The sequence below is a fragment of the Malus domestica genome, chromosome 16 (assembly GCF_042453785.1).
Source record: "Malus domestica chromosome 16, GDT2T_hap1".
Classification (NCBI taxonomy): domain Eukaryota; kingdom Viridiplantae; phylum Streptophyta; class Magnoliopsida; order Rosales; family Rosaceae; genus Malus; species Malus domestica.
In genome coordinates, this window is record NC_091676.1 from 10,274,119 (window position 1) to 10,293,557 (window position 19,439).

At 35.6% G+C, this 19,439-nt stretch overlaps 2 protein-coding genes across 3 annotated transcripts; one reads left to right on the top strand and one right to left on the bottom strand.

The window, feature by feature from the left end:
• The first annotated feature begins 9,652 nt into the window (after positions 1-9,652).
• Positions 9,653-14,003, top strand: LOC103452725 (novel plant SNARE 13-like). Its single transcript, XM_008392256.4, has 10 exons — positions 9,653-10,058; positions 11,156-11,248; positions 11,764-11,857; positions 12,051-12,088; positions 12,323-12,420; positions 12,689-12,768; positions 12,862-12,918; positions 13,002-13,094; positions 13,177-13,251; positions 13,583-14,003. Exons 1-10 carry the CDS (start codon positions 9,982-9,984, stop codon positions 13,682-13,684), a joined length of 807 nt encoding a protein of 268 aa, XP_008390478.2. The 5' UTR covers positions 9,653-9,981; the 3' UTR covers positions 13,685-14,003.
• LOC103452724 (probable sugar phosphate/phosphate translocator At3g17430) lies at positions 13,972-18,899 on the bottom strand. 2 transcript variants are annotated; one of them, XM_008392254.4, is made up of 10 exons: positions 18,386-18,899; positions 17,719-18,014; positions 17,449-17,556; positions 16,716-16,747; positions 16,577-16,627; positions 15,875-15,936; positions 15,501-15,762; positions 14,756-15,021; positions 14,559-14,653; positions 13,972-14,467 (listed from the first exon to the last, which is right to left on the bottom strand). In XM_008392254.4, the coding sequence occupies exons 2-10, from the start codon at positions 17,809-17,811 to the stop codon at positions 14,318-14,320; spliced, it is 1,119 nt and encodes a 372-aa protein (XP_008390476.1). In that variant the 5' UTR covers positions 17,812-18,014; positions 18,386-18,899; the 3' UTR covers positions 13,972-14,317. The 2 variants fall into 2 exon arrangements, with proteins under 2 accessions (XP_008390476.1, XP_008390477.1); XM_008392255.4 differs by having other exon boundaries at positions 18,745-18,895.
• Positions 18,900-19,439: the final 540 nt, after the last annotated feature.

Here is a 19,439-nt window from a genome sequence, read left to right on the forward strand (position 1 = left end):
CGGTTAAAATACACAGACACTCTCCGGCACCCAAATATTTTTGAGCCATTATTGGGGCTGAATGGATTGGGTGGAAAAAGTACAGGGCTGTGAGTGGGTCTGTGGGTGGGGGGGTCCAATGGTCCTCTTATATTTGTACCATGGCCCACGGCTCACTCAAAAGAAGTAGGAGAATTATTCAACTTTAAAAGAGAGATGCGAAGGGAATTCTCTTAAAATTTGATTTTTTAGATTTTCTATTGTTTCGGAGTTTAATGTTAATTTTCGTATCAATATTATAAAATATTATGCAAAAAAATGAAGGGGTAGAGAGTTTATGAAGAGTCCTATTTTTTTAAAGTATGTTTAACATTCACCTCTCCCAGACCCTGCGTAAAGCGGGAGCCTTGTACACTGGGTACGACCTTTTTTATGTTTAACATTCCTCGTGAATAGGATTCTCTACTTATACTTTTGGTGAAGTCCGGATTCTCATCGGATCCTCTTTGTGAGGATCCCGGGAATCCGTGAATTATGTCCATTCATCGAACATTGTCCAGTCATAAAAACAGATTGCACGATGTATACGATGAATGAACATGATTCACGGATCCCATGATCTTCACCAAAAAGATCCGGAGAAGATCCTGTTGGCTTTTGGTGTTGATTTTATGCTTATATCGTACAAATTTTGATGGTTATTTGCTTAGATACCACCCTTTAACGTAGAATATCCTTCTACAAAAGTAAAAGAATAAAAAAGTTAAATCAAATTAGCAAATGATATCAACTGATTTAAGCAATCGTCCACTTGTTGCATAAGAACAAAAACGCCAGATCAGTTTGTCGAATGTTTGGATTTGAGAACAACCTCCTCATATCAAATTAGTATTTAATTAATGAAATAATTAAGTTTAACCCAATAGTATGTGTATAATCATAAATCCTTGCGTGCGAGTTAGGATTACAATTAGTTCCTTGATCATGGTGTTAAGTGGTTGTAAACTCTCAACTAATACAAAAGATCATACTCTTAGAGACCCACAAAGAGCTAATGATACTAAAATCTTATGTTCTAGTCGCTATTGTGGAGATTTGAGCTCCCATTCAATTTTGTTGACATTCAATTAGGTGATGAACCGGCAAAGGCACAATGGAGAGGCAATATACATAGGACCCAACAAACTTTTAAATTTTTGTTTTTATTCCATTGATTTGGTTTCATACGTAAATCATTTACATTTTTTTTTTGTAAGACATGATATAGAATAAATGGCTGAATTGATCATAGGATGGTTGGAAAGACGTAAAATTAACAGCAAGGCCCAATCATTAGAGATTTGGTTATGGCGTTCGATTTAGGTCCATGACTTGTTGTTTTGAAGAGAACAGTATGGCGAACAAGAGACGTTACTTTATCTTGACATATATGCATTTTTGGCCGAATTCCTCATTGACATATCAAATCGATGACAAATTTTGACATTTTCTCAATTATTGGCGAATTTCAGTTTACTAGTGAATCCTAGCTTAATGTATTCCGATAATTTTTCTATTCATTATAACACGCCGCGTTAAAATGTTTGACAAAATCGCTCTAAGTTAAAAGAAGGCCTAACAACACCCCTCGTGTTCAATTTGATAAGCTCTCTCTTATCACTCCCTATTGGTAGCAAATCATGCTTCCAGGCCCAACCTGCGGAGGTGGTTACTGCCAATGATTTTTTAAGAAAATGAAGCATAACACGTTATGCCCGTTTCCTTGGTGAGAAACGAGGCCAAAAGTCAAACAACAAATGACACGTTGGGTGTCAAACACAAGGGGAAACACACACACTCTATATGGATGAACGAGGATCCTCTTTATGAGGATCCCGGAAATTTTTAAATTATGTCCGTTTATCCTACATCGTACGATCAATTTTTATCAGATACTGTTCATATATGTACGATGAACGGACACGATTTGAGAATCCTAGAGAATCCTCATTCCATATGGATAATGGATGTCAGATTTTTAACACATTTTTTAGCTATGTTGATGCACAAAATCAGTGGGGACTTTGGTACAACAGAAAGTGTTAAGTTTGTGACTTCGCTAGATTGCTCCGGTCACTAGTGTGGATAAATATGTAAATGGATAGGGACAGGGAAGCAAATACAAGATGTACGTGGTTCACCCAGATTGGCTACGTCCACGGAGTAGAGGAGTTCTCATTAATTGTGAAGGGTTTACATAAGTACATAGGTTCAAGCTCTCATTTAGTGAGTACTAGTAAATGATTTAGTACAAATGACATTTGGCAATATTGTGAGAGAATGATCTCTATTTATAGAATAGAGCTTCTAGTTTCATTATGACATTGACACGTGTCGTGCTATAATTGGCCTCTAATGTCGACACGTGTCGCGTTATGATTGGCCTCTGATGTTGACATGTGTCACGTTGTAATTGGCCTCCTAGTTGGAGGGAGACTCTTGTGGGTCCTTAGAGGTATAATGTTGACTGGTGCTTAGTAGTTTCGGGGTTGGTCAAATATGGTACAAACAAGCTACTTGGGCTTTTTGTTCTCGTTAGTGTTGAGAGAAACTTGGTAACCAATAAGAACATGTCACATCGGTAGTTAAATGACACATAAACTTTTATTAAAAAAATATACAGAGAATGATATTTATAATGATGTAATATCGCTAATATAAATAAGATATTAATAGTCAATAACGTGTCGATATTAAACACTCGTTAATATTAAACAATCATATTAGTTAGCTAGACGAGCGATCTCACTTAAGTTTATCGAATAATTATATGCATCAATCAACAAATCATGTATTACACAAACGTCACCTTCTTCGTTAGCAAGTCTGGCTCTAGAGTTCCAGCCTGCTAAGCAAATCACATGGATCTTTAAAATTTGATTCAACGACTAAATTATTATAACTTTTAAAGATGTCTCATGTTTGTAGCAGTTTGATCAAATTTCAACTGCATGTGTGATTTGCTCAGGAGGCACAGCCTCCTAAGCCTAGGAGAGGATCCGGTTTCTAGAGTTCCAAACCCAAAAGAAAATAGAACGAAATTGTTGCCAAGTGTCACCTCACTAGCTTGGTGGGTCAAAAAACAAATGGACATGGTAGCAGGGTAGGTAATGTTATCATTGTTCCTTAAACAATTGCGCATAGGGAGTTGAGACAGGTGAAGAATTCGAAATCCAGTTGTATGGAATATAGAGGACCCAATGCACAGGCCCTGACAGCGCAGTGTTCTTTTGCTGTCTCTGCTAACGTAATCTGCATAGCAGGGGTTCATAATCTCGCGATATATCCCACTCCCATCTCATCCAATCTCGTAAAACGACTTAACAACTATTATTATCACACGAGTGAGCAATTAACAATAACATTATTCTGCATTTCACACAACAATGAAGAAGCCATGAACCAACTAACTCTCGAATAAATCATTTTTATATAACATGCAAAATGTATGTCATGGTTATATATATATAATGGAGGAAGGGGAAAAAGATTTTCAAAATTCAAGGCACATGAACTCATAAGGGAAGAGGTTCGTTAAGACATTGGAGGAAATTAAAAGAAGCGAAACATAAATGAAAATTTGTTGGAGAAAAATAGTTTCTCTCCTCCCTTATTAGGCTAATTATAGCATACTTATAATTTCATTGTTGAAATGGGCTTGTTGTGCTTTCGCCTTAGCATCGCTCATGTTGAAATTTTCTACATTTTATTTTTCTAATTAGCGGTGAGTTCGGTTTTTTGTCAAAACGGAATTTCTAACATTTTGGATCGTTTTTTCTTTCCGTTTGTTCGGTTCGTTTTTACTTGGGTTTGGATTTATCAGTTTGGTTTGAGATTTTTTATACATCAGAAAAATTATAGCAAACCATTTTTGGTAGATCCTACAAACACACAATGCTAATCTTTATCTTAATTGAAGTATTTGAACCTTAGAGAAAACACATTAATCATAAGAAAAACTACCTAGGGAGACCGAATGTGTCACCGACCCTATTGACTATTCAACTTTTCTATTAACAGTCATCAAGGAAAATAGGTACCGTTTGGTACGCGGGACGGGACGAAATGCAGTGGGACAAGGCGCTCCGTCCCACGTTTGGTGCGAAAAATCGTGGAACGCACTGTCCCGTGGAATGGATTTTGGTCACTTTTTCATTCCACTTTCTCCCCTGGAACGACTCGTTCCACCCCGTGGAGCAAAAAATTATATTTTTTTGGACAACAATACCCCACTTCTTTTTCATTAATTACATTGTCTACCTCCCTTTCTCTCCCGTAACCTCCCTCTCTTCTACCCTCGTCTCTCCGGTAGCCTCCTCTTCCTCCACCGCACAGTCAACAACCCAACTACTAACCCAATCCCAGCAAACCCATATGAACCCAACTATGGATGCACCTTTTTCTCCGACATCGTCACCATAGCCAGGCCGATGACGACAACGACGACGTTGCACGGAGGATGATGACGATGCTGCACGGAGGACGATGACGAAGCTGCAGAAATTGATTGAAATGAATTTGCAGATCCGACGATCCGACGAAGCCTCTGTAAATTGAAAGAAAAAAAAAACAATTTGGGATTTTTCTGTGCTTGATTTGAAGAGAAAGAAATTAAAAGAATCTGGAACCCTAACACCTCCATTTCTAGAATTTCTGCGTTTTTTATCTTGTAATTGTTTGGGGAACTGATTAGTTGCCGAGAAAACGAAGGAAAACGAAACTGAATTGTTGTTTGTTGATGAATTATTCCCCTGCAAATTTGGATTTGATCTGTTTTGTGAGAGTAGAAATTGATATTGGCATTTTGTTTTTCTTTCCATGCTTGTTGAGATACGGTTCAGGTGATCCAGTTGTTCATTTTAATGGCTTGAGCTACTTGTTTATTACTTGATGACTGCGTCCGAGCAGAACTGCAATGCCGCTAGTCTTCTCTTCTTTCTACACCGAATAGTCGATGTAAGCTCCATCAAGTTGAGAAGTGCAGCCATTGAGTTCATACTCGCACTCAGCAATTGTACAATTTTTTTTTTATTCTCCACAACACAACAATTTACCGTAGCATAGTAATGTAGAGCAATTCCATTTACATTTTTAACTATCTACCTTTCTCTTTTATATGCTGGTATCAGCTAGCAACTCGTACTTACCCACGCATAAACACTGTACAATCCTTTCATTTTCCTTGTTTGAATATATCCCATCACGTCCCTTCCCATGCATAAACAATGTACCAAACAACAGACGGAACAAGGCTAAGTTAGTTATTTAATCTTTTGGTTCCGTTCGGTCCTGTACTTACCAAACGCAAAACGGAACAACAGTTCTGTTCCGTCATGTGCGTACTAAATATAACACGGAACCTTCATTCTATTCCGTTCCGTCTCGTCCCATCCCATTCCGTTCCATTCCGTCTGCGTACCAAATGGTACCATAAGGATGGTTTGCCAGCACCCGAACAATCTTACATAACATGTAAGAAACACTGTCCATGTATTCCGATTCAATTTGGTTTCCAAACTACTGAAACAGTTCGGAATCCGAAAGCAAACCAACTACTTTCGATTTGGTTCGACTTTTTAAATTCGATTCGATTTTTTTAGCTCAACTTTTTCAATTTCTATTAGATGAATGGTTTGATTATTTTCGGGTATTTAGTTTTTCAAGCCACCCCTACTTCTGATACATATTATATCATTAATGGGTTAATCCAATTTTGTTCCATTTTGTTTCTCAATCCCTAGTGGCGGGTGGCAACGCAACACCACCCAACTAATGATACTCTTTTAACTTTGATGCTACCCACATGAGAACGATTTTTCAATGTGTTCGGAATGTGGGATGTACTTGTGTAACAACTTAAAAAATAAAATTTTCCTCCATTTATAACGACACGAGGTCGTGTTCCGGACATAATGAAAAATTTCTCGACATATGACAGAATTAAAGGATGTTTGTACCATACTTGACCGATCCCAAAACTACTAAGCACCGATCAACGTTATACCGTCAATGATCCACAAGAGCATAGTCTGAAATATCGATAATATCGACGAAATATTGAGGATATTTCGGTTTTTTCGAATCACGGATATTTCGGAACATATCTATGTATATATCGTACAAATATTGACAATATCGACGATAATATCGGAAAATATCCCAAAACTACTAAGCACCGATCAACGTTATACCGTCAATGATCCACAAGAGCATAGTCTGAAATATGGTTTTTTCGAATCACGGATATTTCGGAACATATCCATGTATATATCGTACAAATATTGACAATATCGACGATAATATCGGAAAATATCGATGTTGATAATTTCGCTCACACTTCAGCAATATTTTGTCAAAATATCAGTGTAATATCGCTAAAATATATTGATGTAAAGGAAGGAAAAAAAAAGAAAAAAAAGAAAAAAAAGAAAAAAAAAGAAAAAAAAGGAAAAAAGCGAGGAAAAAAGTCAAAATATCAGTGTAATATCGTTAAAATATCGAAAATATCGATGTAAAGGAAGGAAAAAAAAAGAAGAAAAAAAAGAAAAAAAAGGGAAAAAAAGGGAGAAAAAAACACAAAGGGGATTTGAACCACTCCCATTTTACTCCTCTAACACCGTAACCACCATATATCACTTATGTTTTAGTGATAATATGCTAAAATATTTTTATTTATATGAGTGACATGTTAACAATTACATGCAAAACTATTTTGAGAATTTATCATTTGATGAATACTCTTCACAATAAACTTACTCTACACATAGAGATGATGAAGATAGTGAAAATTTTGAACCTCATAGGAATTTTATGTGGTACTAAATCACTCATGTATCTTACTATGCAATGTATAAAGTGTAAAATATTGTAGTAAATCATTATATATAAATGATTATGGTGTGTTTAATTTTTTTCTTTAATTACTACATATTTTCTACACTCATAGTGTTTGTCAGCTCGCTGTATAATCAACTTAAATTAGTTAAATCCATCATGTAATGCATTTCCTTCTAATTTTTTTATAAACTAATAGATAATTGACTAAATAAACATTCTCCAAAGTTTCAATAAAAATTTCCAAGTTTTTCTTACAATTTCCGTGGTTTTTATTCAATTTTTATCAATATCGATAATATCCCGATATTTCCATCAAAATTTCCATGTTTTTGGACTACCGATATTTCCGATATCATCGATATTTTATATCATGCACAAGAGTTTCTCTCCAACTAATAGGCTAATCATAACGCGACACATGTCAACACCAAGAGGCCAATCACAAGGTAACACGTGTCAACATCAAAGGCCAATCATAGCATGACACGTGTCAAGGCCAGAATAAAGCTAGAAACTCTCTTCTATAAAAGGAGATCATTCTCCCGCAATAATCTCTAATGTCATTTGTACTAAATCACTAGTACTCATTAAAGGAGAACTTGAACCTATGTACTTGTGTAAATCCTTCATAATTAATGAGAACTCCTTTACTCCGTTGACGTAGCCAATCTGGGTGAACCACGTACATGTTGTGTTTGCTTCCCTGTCTCTATCCATTTACATATTTATCTACACTAGTGACCGGAGCAATCTAGCGAAGGTCACAAACTTGACATTTTTTGTTGTACCAAAGTCCTAACTGATTTTGTGTATCAACAATGGACAACATTTTAAAATAGGGAGACTTTGGATGCGATCCTTAGTTATGAATATTCTTTGATTGAAACCTTGTTGGTTTTTAATTTTTTATTGAGGTCTTGAAATTAATATGATAATTTATTTCTATGTACGTTACTATATTTTTTAAATTAAAAATTAGAAATTTTAGTTGTTTATATAAATGAGATTTTAAATAAATAAAAAACCATAATTTGTGGGATTAAAAATATTAAAATATAAATACACTATTGTGTGTGTGTATATATAAACATGGGTACATTCATCAAAATTAACCAAAAAATTTATTGTGTCAAAACATTGGTACATTCTTCAAAATCACAACAAAAAAAGAAAGATATTAGGCTTAATAACATTAGTAAATTTCTTCGATTAAACTTGACATGGATACATTAAAAAAAAAAAGAATACACCCATATAAGTTTAAAAATAGATTAGAAAAAAATTGAATAGATTTTATATAAAAAAAAATGGTACATTTTACATATAATAAATTGGTGTATTTCAGAATGAGTACATTTTAAGATTAAAAAGTTTTACATGAATGGGTACATATAATTAGCATGGGTACATTTAGCAAAATAAAAAGTACAAATAAAAAAAATATATGGGTACAAATACAAATAAACTTTAAAAAATATGGGCACAAAAAGAAATTAATATATGGGTACAAATTAAAACTGAAAAGAAAATTGGTACAAATTAAAAAAAGAATTACAAATTAAAAATGGGTACAAACTAAAACTAAAAATATATGATAAAAAAATTAGTCATAAATATAAATATACTAATTGTAACATTTTTAACATTAAATGAATATATTTAGAAATAAAAAATATATTTTATTATTGAAATAATTAATGATGTTATTAATACCCAAGAACCTTGATAAAAAATTGATAAAGAATAAAATTTTAATCAATAGAGTAACAAAATGAAGAATGAGAATCTAATTTCACTTTTAAAATATTTACAAGTTCAAAATTAATATCTGCAAGTGAAGTTGTGTTTTGTGCAAAGCCCACATAAATTGCAACAATCATTTTTTACCAAATGATGTTTTTGGATGCCACCCATTGGCGATAAATAGATGATGGATTATGAAACTCGCAATTTAAACCCAAGGAAATAGAGGAGAAGGCAAACTTGATAATGGAACCAAAGGATAACCCAATACGACCGACTAACTTGAGGCTGGAAAATAAAGGCATTCAAAACCAAATCATGCTCGATATTGTATTAATTATTTTACCAAATCAATCCAGCTTAGTCTATTTTAAGTTAGTTCAATTTAGTTTCTAAAACTAGTTCAACATAAGACAGTTCAGTAAATCAAACACACCATTATATAGACTCCAAGTCAAGGTGAATACCCAAGTTTTTATGGACTTTTAAATCATGTTGAATACACTTGAATTTTTAGGATTTAATGATGTTTTCAATGCACAGTTTTGTGGTTTTTCTTTTTACTTGCAAAATAAATGTTTTAAATTCAAATCACAAATTCACGACTAATTTTTTTTCCCACCCCTTTAATATAAATATACAATTGTATTTAAAAAAAATTCTAATTGAGTACCCTTTAAACTTTCATAATCACAGTTGAAATTTGTTTTTTTTTTTCGAGTACAACGATATATTTTACACATTTTACATTAGAGAGATGATAATTCAGCTATGCCACATAATAAACAATTTAATTTAATATCGAATTCGCCATATATGTTGCTAATAGAGAATTGCAGGTTGAGAAATATATCATTTTAGTAAAGAAAAATCCAACTCGCAAGCGAAGAAACACAACAATCTTAACAACATTTTTAGATGTTTCTTAAACCTTGCAACCAATTTGTCGCGAAATCTTTCATTATCTCACGGTTCAACGTCCCAATTAATTAATTACCAAATTAATTAATTTTCGCCTAATCACAAAGAAACAAAGAAAACATAAATACATTTTGTTACAACTTACAACAAATCATTACCAGACAGCGATTCTTTCTCCCCTCTCTTTATTCCACGCCCAGTTTCCATCCCGTCACGATTTCCCCCAAAATTCCTTAATTTTTCTGCAATTTTTTTTTCTTTCAATTTTTGTAAATTTTGTGAAAGATTTTTTTGCCGAAGGAGTAAGACCATGGAGGATTGCAGTTAGGGTTTCGTCGTTAAAGCTCCTGCAAATATCGTCTTCAGGCGACAGAAGCTGTGGAGTGTTGCAGAAGCGTAGAAAGGGGAAAGGTTAGGGTTTTCTTGCGGATTCGATCTGGGAGGGGTTAGTCTCTGGCGACAATGGCCAGCAACTTGCCGATGAGTCCTCAGTTGGAGCAGATCCATGGCGAAATCCACGATAATTTTCGAGCCCTCGCGTATGTCTTTAAATTTCAGTTCCTGCATTTCGATTTCCATCGTTACTGAATAAATTTCCGAGCTTTGATTTTTCTCTAAGTGTTTGAATTGTTGTGCGCATTGTTTTTTGATTGTGAATTCGATGATTGAGTGATCTCTCAGAATCCTATGGTTCAATTAGAGGAATGTGAGAATAATTTGTTTGTTTCGTAATTCGATTGCGTATTCATTCACAATTACGTTAGCTTGATGTTCATAAACTGTAGTTAAGCATTATTAACTTACCGGAGAAAGAGTCACTGAGGTGATTCGAAGAGTGTATGTTCTTGTTCAGCTGTTCCTGTAGTATTTTACCTCTTTGCAATGTTTTCGTGGAGTGGTGAGTAACATTAGTTGCTCTTTACAAAGAAACTTAAAGTGGGTGTCTTTTGGATAACACAGATAAATTTCCTAGGTTTCAAGGCTCGAGTTGCTCTATTGATTTTGCACATTGCTCAATAAACCTTTGGCATTGTTTGTGGGGGAACCAAATACTGAAGTGAATAATATTTTGGCCATGCTCTTGATGGTTCATTACTACTCCCGTGCTACCTAGAGGGCAATAATGTTATTGCTTCCACGACCACTTAATATTATTTTGACATCCGTATGTGGAACCCCATGGAAGCAACAACCATGATATACTCTCTGGAAACGGATGGATAATGAGGGAGATATTAGTCAAATAGTAGCCGTTGCGGGCATTTATTCTTTGATACAGTCTCATTTAGCTTCCACTCATTAGGTGGTTACTGAAACCAGCTGCCATTGTTTTATCACAGTTCTTCTCTGCCTCCGTCTGACCCAGTGTATTATCACTAACCGTTGTGATTGTGCCGTGCACTTTTTTAAGCACATGGTCCTTCTTGTTGTGCACCATCTTACATGTTAATTGTTTGTCTATATTTCTTCTACAGGGTGTAGTCACTTAATGAAAGAATAATTCATCTCTTTGCAGACTATTTCTTTGTTTCATTTGTTGGGGGAAGTGGTGGGGTTGTGTAGTAAATAAATGTATTCCACTTTCGATAATAAAGTGATCACGTTATAACCACAGTGACTTCCTTTTTGTTTTCAGAAATGGCTTCCAGAAGCTGGATAAGATCAAAGACTCCAATAGACAAAGTAAACAGCTGGAGGAACTTACAGGAAAAATGAGGGAATGTAAAAGGTATGCCACATATGGTATTTTAGTTTTTACTCTCCGAACATTGATCTGATATTTTTATTAACTGGGGATCTTAGACAATCCTAATTTTCACTTTCTTCGAAGAGAGAAAATACAGAGATATAAAATGTTGCCACATCCAATGCAATGTTCAAAATTTAACGATTCTTGCATCAATGACTCCATTAGGTTACTTTGGAATTTTGAAGAAATAGTAACTTATTAACAAAGACAGTTAGGTTGGAGCCATAAAAGTTTTGTCAAGTATAACTAGGATCATGATGAAAGTGTCTTTAAGTCATGCTTATATAGAAGTCCCGCATACTGTTCCTGGACTCCCATGCATCTCTTCATTTGTAATTTTTTTGGGGATGTTGGAAGAATTGAGGTATGCGATAATTGTTGTTAGTTATGGTAGTGAAAGAAATAAAAAGCTACAAAAAGAAACAGAATCTCAGTTCTTCAGGTTTTCCGTTTTGGATAAATCAGAGTATGATTTTGTTAATTCTTTGTTTCAGATTAATTAAAGAGTTTGATCGTGAAATCAAGGACGAGGAGAGCCGAAATCCTCCTGACGTGAATAAACAGCTTAATGATGAGAAGCAATCTATGGTAAGTTGTTATGAGCTTTTGTTTTTTTCCATCACATAGATGTACACATGTATGCTGTACCACTTGCTGCCTTACAAACTCTGTTACTACTTTTTATCGGTGTATTAGTGCACAAGACCTTTTGGGGTACACAAGGTCTATTAGTTCCTGCTACTGTAACAACTCCATCTAATTATCATGCTTCATTTTGCAGATCAAAGAGCTGAATTCATATGTACAATTGAGAAAAACGTAAGTCCAGCTATGCATTCTGCACTATTGTCAATTAGTTGCTCATAAATTATGGAGTCTAATGTTTAGCATGTTGCCTTCAGGCTTTATATTCATGGGACAAATAAGTTAACCCACAAACACAACAAAATACTGTATATTACAGTTCTTGAATTCTAAAACCCTGTCACTCTTCATGCTCTGGGTATCTGTGATTTTTTTAAAATGATTTTTCATACTCTAGCGGAACTGCAGGTATATGAATAGCCTTGGTAACAAGAAAGTCGAACTCTTTGATATGGGAGCAGGAGTTAGTGAACCCACTGCTGATGAGAATGTTCAAATGGCTTCAGGTAGTTCTTGTCATTCTGCATATCTATGAGCTTAATTTGAATTTGTAGGAATGAGCTTTTTCCTATAAATCTTTCAAGGTTTTAGCAGTTAATCATGCTATGCTAATCCACATGCGGTCTTTTAATGATAGTACAAAGTAAAGGTTTATCAAACTTTGAAAAGATCAAACTGCTTGGAACTTTATATCTATATCTGTGCTTGTTTTGTGCCTGATTTGAAGAAAAGATATGTCTGACCACCTTTCTAATCGGCATATATTTGTGATAGCTATGTCAAATCAAGAACTAATCAATTCTGGGATGAAAACAATGGATGAGACTGATCAGGTCATTGAACGCTCTAAAAAGGTGAACAGCTGTAAAAAAAAAAAAAAAAAACTACAATGTTAAGTTTGTGTATTTTCTTTTGCCAACAATTTTAACTCTTTAGTCTGTTGATAGGTTGTTGAGCAAACAGTTGAAGTGGGAACTCAAACTGCTGTTACCTTAAAGGGCCAAGTGAGTGTGTTCACCTATTGTCTCTATTATCTCTCATTTCAAGAGTTTAGAGACTAAACATTGTTCGACTTGAAAACTTGCAGACTGACCAAATGGGCCGCATTGTGAATGAGCTGGACACAATTCAGTTTTCAATTAAGAAGGCCTCTCAGCTTGTAAAGGAGATTGGTAGACAGGTTAGTTGAGATCCCGCCCCCGAAATACTCAACTTGTATATTTTTTTAACAAAAACTAATTTCTCTCTCCAATATTTTTCAGGTGGCAACAGATAAATGCATCATGCTTTTTCTTTTGCTTATTGTAATTGGTGTAATAGCAATTATTGTTGTGAAGGTATGCTCTTTGATTCATTTATCTATTGGTCTTCTACCCATTTTACGCATTTTTTATGATACTTGGAAGTCGCACATTAAGTTACAAAGATATCCGCAGAGTTGTATTTTAGGAACTGTTTGTGGGGGAAATTTGTTTATGAGTTTGGAAAGTGATTTCTGACGGATTGTGAACCATGCTATCTATTTTCCTCTCCCTCAAAGTAGTTAGTAATGTATGGAAAATTCATGCTTTCCTTCTCAGACGTGTGTTCAAAATCGTCCTGGAAAAAAATTAAAAGTTTAGAAACGACTACATCTGTTGCTAACTGTAATGTCTGTTTACATTTCAGATTGTGAACCCTGGCAATAAAAACATCAGGGATATCCCTGGATTGGCACCGCCTGCCGCAAGGAGGCTTTTGTCACTGAGTCCTCTGCGACAGTTGGAATAGTTTCCTCTTCCTTTACAAGATTCAAATTTTCCGATATAGTTACTATGATTCGAGTTCTGGGGGATGCAGAGGACGCTAAGAGGAATAGTTGCGTTGGTCGGTTTTTTCTTTATACATTATTCTTGCCCGAGTTGTGCATAAAGTTTGTGATTCTCTATGTAAATCACGCGTGAGTCTTTTTTTTCGCTTCGGTTTGAATGGCCAGCCACGGTTGTACTTCGTTCTATATGTACTCACCATGGAGATGTATTGCCTTTCAATCTTGTATGCACGCTATTTTCTTTCAATTTCTTGTGAATGTCGGAGCCGCTTGTTGCAATTTCTCTACCGTTTTTCCAGAACAATATAACTCACATAATTGAGACACAATCCGTAACATCTAAGACTACTCATGAAACAGAGCTCATGTTCTAACCACTCGACAACTATGGGTCCTAAGCTACCGTCTACAAATTTCAACCGGCAAATCATGCATTCACTTCCTAAAACTGAAAGCAATACAATGAATTGCCCCCGTGGTTCGGCGCGTTAAATCTGTTCCCTGGAAAGAATTAAGGGTCTAGAGTTTGAAAAGAATCTGCATACTCCGTTTCTGGAGTTTCCTTTCCCAAACATCATACACGAGTTCGTGAATCATGCAGCATAGTTGCCAGCCTGTGTTCGTCCAATGTGAGACAATCTTGTTGATTGAGTTAAGGGTGTTTCTTCATCAACACCATCGGAGGCTGAACCAGTCCCTCCAGGGACAAAAATATCAGAGGCCTTTTTCTCCAACTTCCAATCCTGTATAGGCCCGCACACAAAACCACGTGTCACAAAAAACATAAGGGGATCAAGGACTCCATAAAGAAATCAAATTCTGGAGAAAGCAAACCTTTGATACTCTCTCGGGAATGCTTTCTGAAGGTAGCTGAGATGCACGAACATCCTTGACCTTTATGTAATTGTACATGACAACACCACACAATGCTGCAGGCCAAATTGACTGGTCAGCTAAAGCTTCACATTTAAACGCGTATAAAATGCAGTTGCAACTTTGAAACTTTCAAGTTAATATATACGGAGAGCTACCTATGGCATAACCGATTATGTTCAGCCTGGTTATAATAGACTCTGGAAATATAACAGTTGAAAGGGCAATCAATATCCAGTCTTTCAGAACACCAGCAACCCGGATGGTAACTGCTCCAGTTCTACCAATTACTAAGAATATGGAGAAGTTCAACGCCAAAGCACAAAGAGCATTGGAGAAAAAGATCCAGAAGTTGAACTGAAACTGTGAATACTCTATTGCAGACTTCTCAAGTAACAACCAGGGCACAAACAGGAAGACAAAACTGCAAAAATAAATTAAACAATAATGGTGAGACGCTGAAGCAATGGCATGCACAACCATCAAGGGAAAAATCTATTGAGTACAGAACTGTGTTTAAATCGCATGCATCCATCAATAAGACGTAGAACTTCATCAGAATAAGGATGTAAAAAGGAGCGGAGATTTCCCATGGTACAGATGGATCGTTCATACACTCACTGTAAATTTACTATGTTTCATCCTCTAAATTATGAATCTCAGCCATATAATACAAGTTACAGATTCAGATACTCAACATTTACAATAAATAATAAGTAAAGAATAATTTCATTCACCATCAGAACTAAATTCTGGAAATGAATCACTATTCTCTATCAAGATTGTTATGGATGACAAAGAACTAATATACTTCTTATTCATACTTTGCAATTGGAAAAAATATTGTTTGCCAAAATTCTAACTCCTATAATGCATATAAGTCCAAGCATCACAGTATAATACCTGCATGGGGCAATATAGTACAAGCTGGTGATCGGATTTAGAGTCAAGCCCTTCTTCTGTAGAAGGACTTGTGTCAAGACCAGCCTGAGAGCTTCTGCAAAGATGCCTGTAACCTGGTAAACTGTACCAACTACATTAAAATGAATCTCCCCGTATGAGGAAATGACAACTCCAACGCTGACCAGCAACATGTTTGTGAACACGTCGCACCTTGCTTTGTCAGTGCCACACAATACAGCCATGATAAAAGTAGCCACTGGCACTGCAGTATTGAATGTAGATAGATATAAGCAGTCTTTTATTAGTGTTTTAAAGTGTAATTATTGTAGTAAAATAGATATCATGAGTCTCTGTCGGTGCATCAGCACACATACTTAGAGCTTTGAGCATTTGGATGAACGCCACTGAAATATGCAAGTAAGCAGTGTTTCCAAACCTGTAATACAGAAAAAGAAAAGTTCATAACTAAAAAGCTTGAATTCTCGTCTTGACTCTTGATAAGTACAATTTACAACAAAGCAAAACTTGACAAGCATACAATTCCTAAATGTGGCCATTGCATTTGAGCCCAAATCTAGACAACTCAACCGTACAAGGGACACCAATTCTTGAAGGAAGTTCGGACATTCTACACCAGGGAATCTAAGCATACGTTCATTTTTTAACACAAAATGAGAAATAGTAAGAGAACAGATTGGCACAAGTAACATGAGGTCTCTAAGCATTTTAGTACTTTCATTGTTAAGCGGTAGGTCTCGGGTTCGAGACTTGGGAGCAGCCTCTCCATAAAATGGGGGTAAGGCTAGCCGACATTCACCTCTCCCAGACCCTGCGTAAAGCGGGAGCCTTGTGCACTGGGTACGACCATTGTTAAGCGGCATAAGCCTGGTAACTGGTTACAGTCAAATCTGAAAAATTGACCGTAACCTTTTCATCAAATATGACAAGAACGATCTAAGCTCTCTCCTGAGTTTGAACAGTGACAGAAGACAAGATACATGATGCTTATCCATGCCCTTATTGATAGCATTATTAGCCAAAACAACACCCAACTACGTTTACATTTCAGTGCTTACCAAAGACTTGACGCAAAGAAGGCACTGATTGGAATTACACAAGTTGCATATCTGCCACATAAAAAAAAGAAATTAGCAAAAAATTTGGACAAAAACAGTAATAACAAATTGGAACCCAAGATACAGCCTACATTCTTACATTTCAAATGTCATTTTGACAGGAGCTACAACCTGCGGATTTACAGAGAAATAAATAAAGAGAACAAAAGCAATAAATGAATACAACAGAAACAAAAATATGGAGTATTGATGCAATTTTTGACAAATGCATAACAGAAAACTGATACTTGCATATGATGCAGATAAAAAGAAAAAAAATAAAGAAACTAGAACTACCCCAATCTGCACAATTAAGACAAACTATAAATTTTGAAGTTCAATAAAATTTCAAGATTGGCTTCTATAGCTCCAGTTACAGAGACCTCCAAATAAATCTTACTTCACTCTGGCCATATAGGGCATCAATTACATGTCTTGTCACACTATAGACTAATTTAACCCACTATCTTTTTGGCAGTCACCCTTCTCATTCAGATATGGGTAGCATGAGTGTCAAAAACATTCATGTATTAGCTACTGATAAGAGTAAATTAAGGAAAAGCAAAAGAGGATGTAAGAATCGTAATGGACACCAACTCCGCCAAGAGCTTAAGGTAACCAAAGTGATGTGAATCAATAGAAGACTTCCAGTCATATAAAGTTAATAGCAATAAGTAATATGTCAGAGAAATTATGTGCTATCACTTCGACTATCGACTAAAAGAAAATCCACGACCTGTCTACATGTTCAACTGGCTTGACACGGATACTAGCACTGATGTCAAAAGTAATTAACAGATATAAAAAGCATATCCAAAAGTAAATAGTCATACCTTGAAAACACGAACAAGAAAAAATGCTACTAGTCCAGAAAATCCCATATGAATCATCGTAAGTGTTATGGGTAATGGAAAATTGAAGTATTTTGGAGACAGAACCCACTGCAAGGAAATTCACACAGAAAATAATCAGTAAAACAAGAAGGGAAATTATACCTTGAGTTTCAGTGTAACCATATAGACTATCGATGACCACAATGTAGATATAAACAGGCAAATCAGTAATGGGCAAGATATACAAATGAAGTACTGAGGAGGAAGTACCTTGTTGTACAATATAACGCCGGACGAAAGCAGAATGTAGATGAATAGGTAAAAATAAGTCAGCAACAGCGGTTTGCTGATCATCTTGGGCATTTTTTCTTTTATCAAACGACCTAATGTATGGTTTTCTGGCCTTTAGACCATCTTATGTAACATTTTTCACACCGAAAACGGCAAAATTAGCCACAAATGTTATGCAGTCCTAAACCCAGAAGAGGACCTCCTCATGCCCACAATCACAGATTTGTATGACGATCAGATATCGCAATGGCTGCACTGATTCGAATGCTTAAATCCTGAAAGTGAAGGCACAGTGAGAAGAACGTACTACAGTAGCATAAACAATAACCAAACAACAAGGAAAGCATCAAACGTTTATTTATTAAAATAGCATGAACTGGTATAGAATCAGTATTAAAAGTGGAAGCTGAAACCAAATTGGGCATATGGGCAAGCACAGAATCTGATCCAAAACAATTAGCAACAAGCATTCAACAAAAAATCAATCAGTGGTTTCTTCAAGAACTAACAAAACCAACATTTCCCAATTGAAAACCGAAACGGGCAGATCTAAAACGGACCCAAAACAAAAAAACTGAGAAGAACCCAATTCAGATTCTGATCCAAAACAGAAAACCCATGTCGAATTCAAGACGAAGGAGCTTACCCGACAGTCGAAATCAACTGAAACTGGCTTCGAATCTGAAAAACCCCGCTCAATTTCAGAGATCTATCCACTTGGGAAAGAAGAGAAAGAGACAGAGTGAGAGAAAGAGGGAGAGAGAAATGGGATCAGGGACTGCGGGAAATAGTTGGTGACAGTGGGTGGGTAAATGAGTACAATAAATAAGCCTGGGAAAGCTAAGAGAGGGAAGAACGTGCGGTTATCGATAAATCACAGAGAGATAAAGAACGTGGGGTTGCCTGAATCAGAAGAAAGAAGGGAAATTTACAACTAATAACAAGTAAACAAGCAAAGAAAGCAAGCAAGAAAGAAAGGGGCCTGCTTTGCCTTCCTTCTCGTACCCAATGGGAGAGAGACAATCCAACAGTATCTTAGGCCGAAGAAAGACCAAGCGTTATCGGCCTCGCTCACTATGTCTGTTTGCGACTTACTGGCTTTGGTTGCTACAGACGGAAGAGACGGAAGAGAGAGAGTGAAGAAACAAATAAGCGTTTTTGCTCTCTACTATTTTAAACGTTTTTATATTTATTTATTTTTAACAATCGATATTATTTCCATTAAAGAAATTTAATCTTACAATGAATTAGTAATAATTTAATTTTAGTTTGACCCGTTTAATTGATATGGTAAATTTAGATCCATTGGGCCCACATTGCACTTATTTGTGTCTTCATGACTTGCATAAAACAAGTTAATTATCATCGTAACGTTCTGAATTAATAATGTGTAAATTTAGTTAATAAGTACAACGGTCTAATGATATTCTTCTTCATTTATAAGTGAGAGTTCTTAGGTTCGAATCTCGTGAATGGCGAATTTGGTACCAAATTAGCCTGCTCATTGTGGGGCTTAGTTGAACTTCCCATCCCTAGTATAAAAATATCAATGTACTAAAAAACAAAGAAAATAATAATGTGTAAATTTATCTTGGTATATTATTTTGTTATTAGACCAAGACGCAACATGATGATAAACTTATTCCATACAAGTTGCTCTCGTTCTCAAGACCTCTCTTAAATCAGTCACTCACTCATTG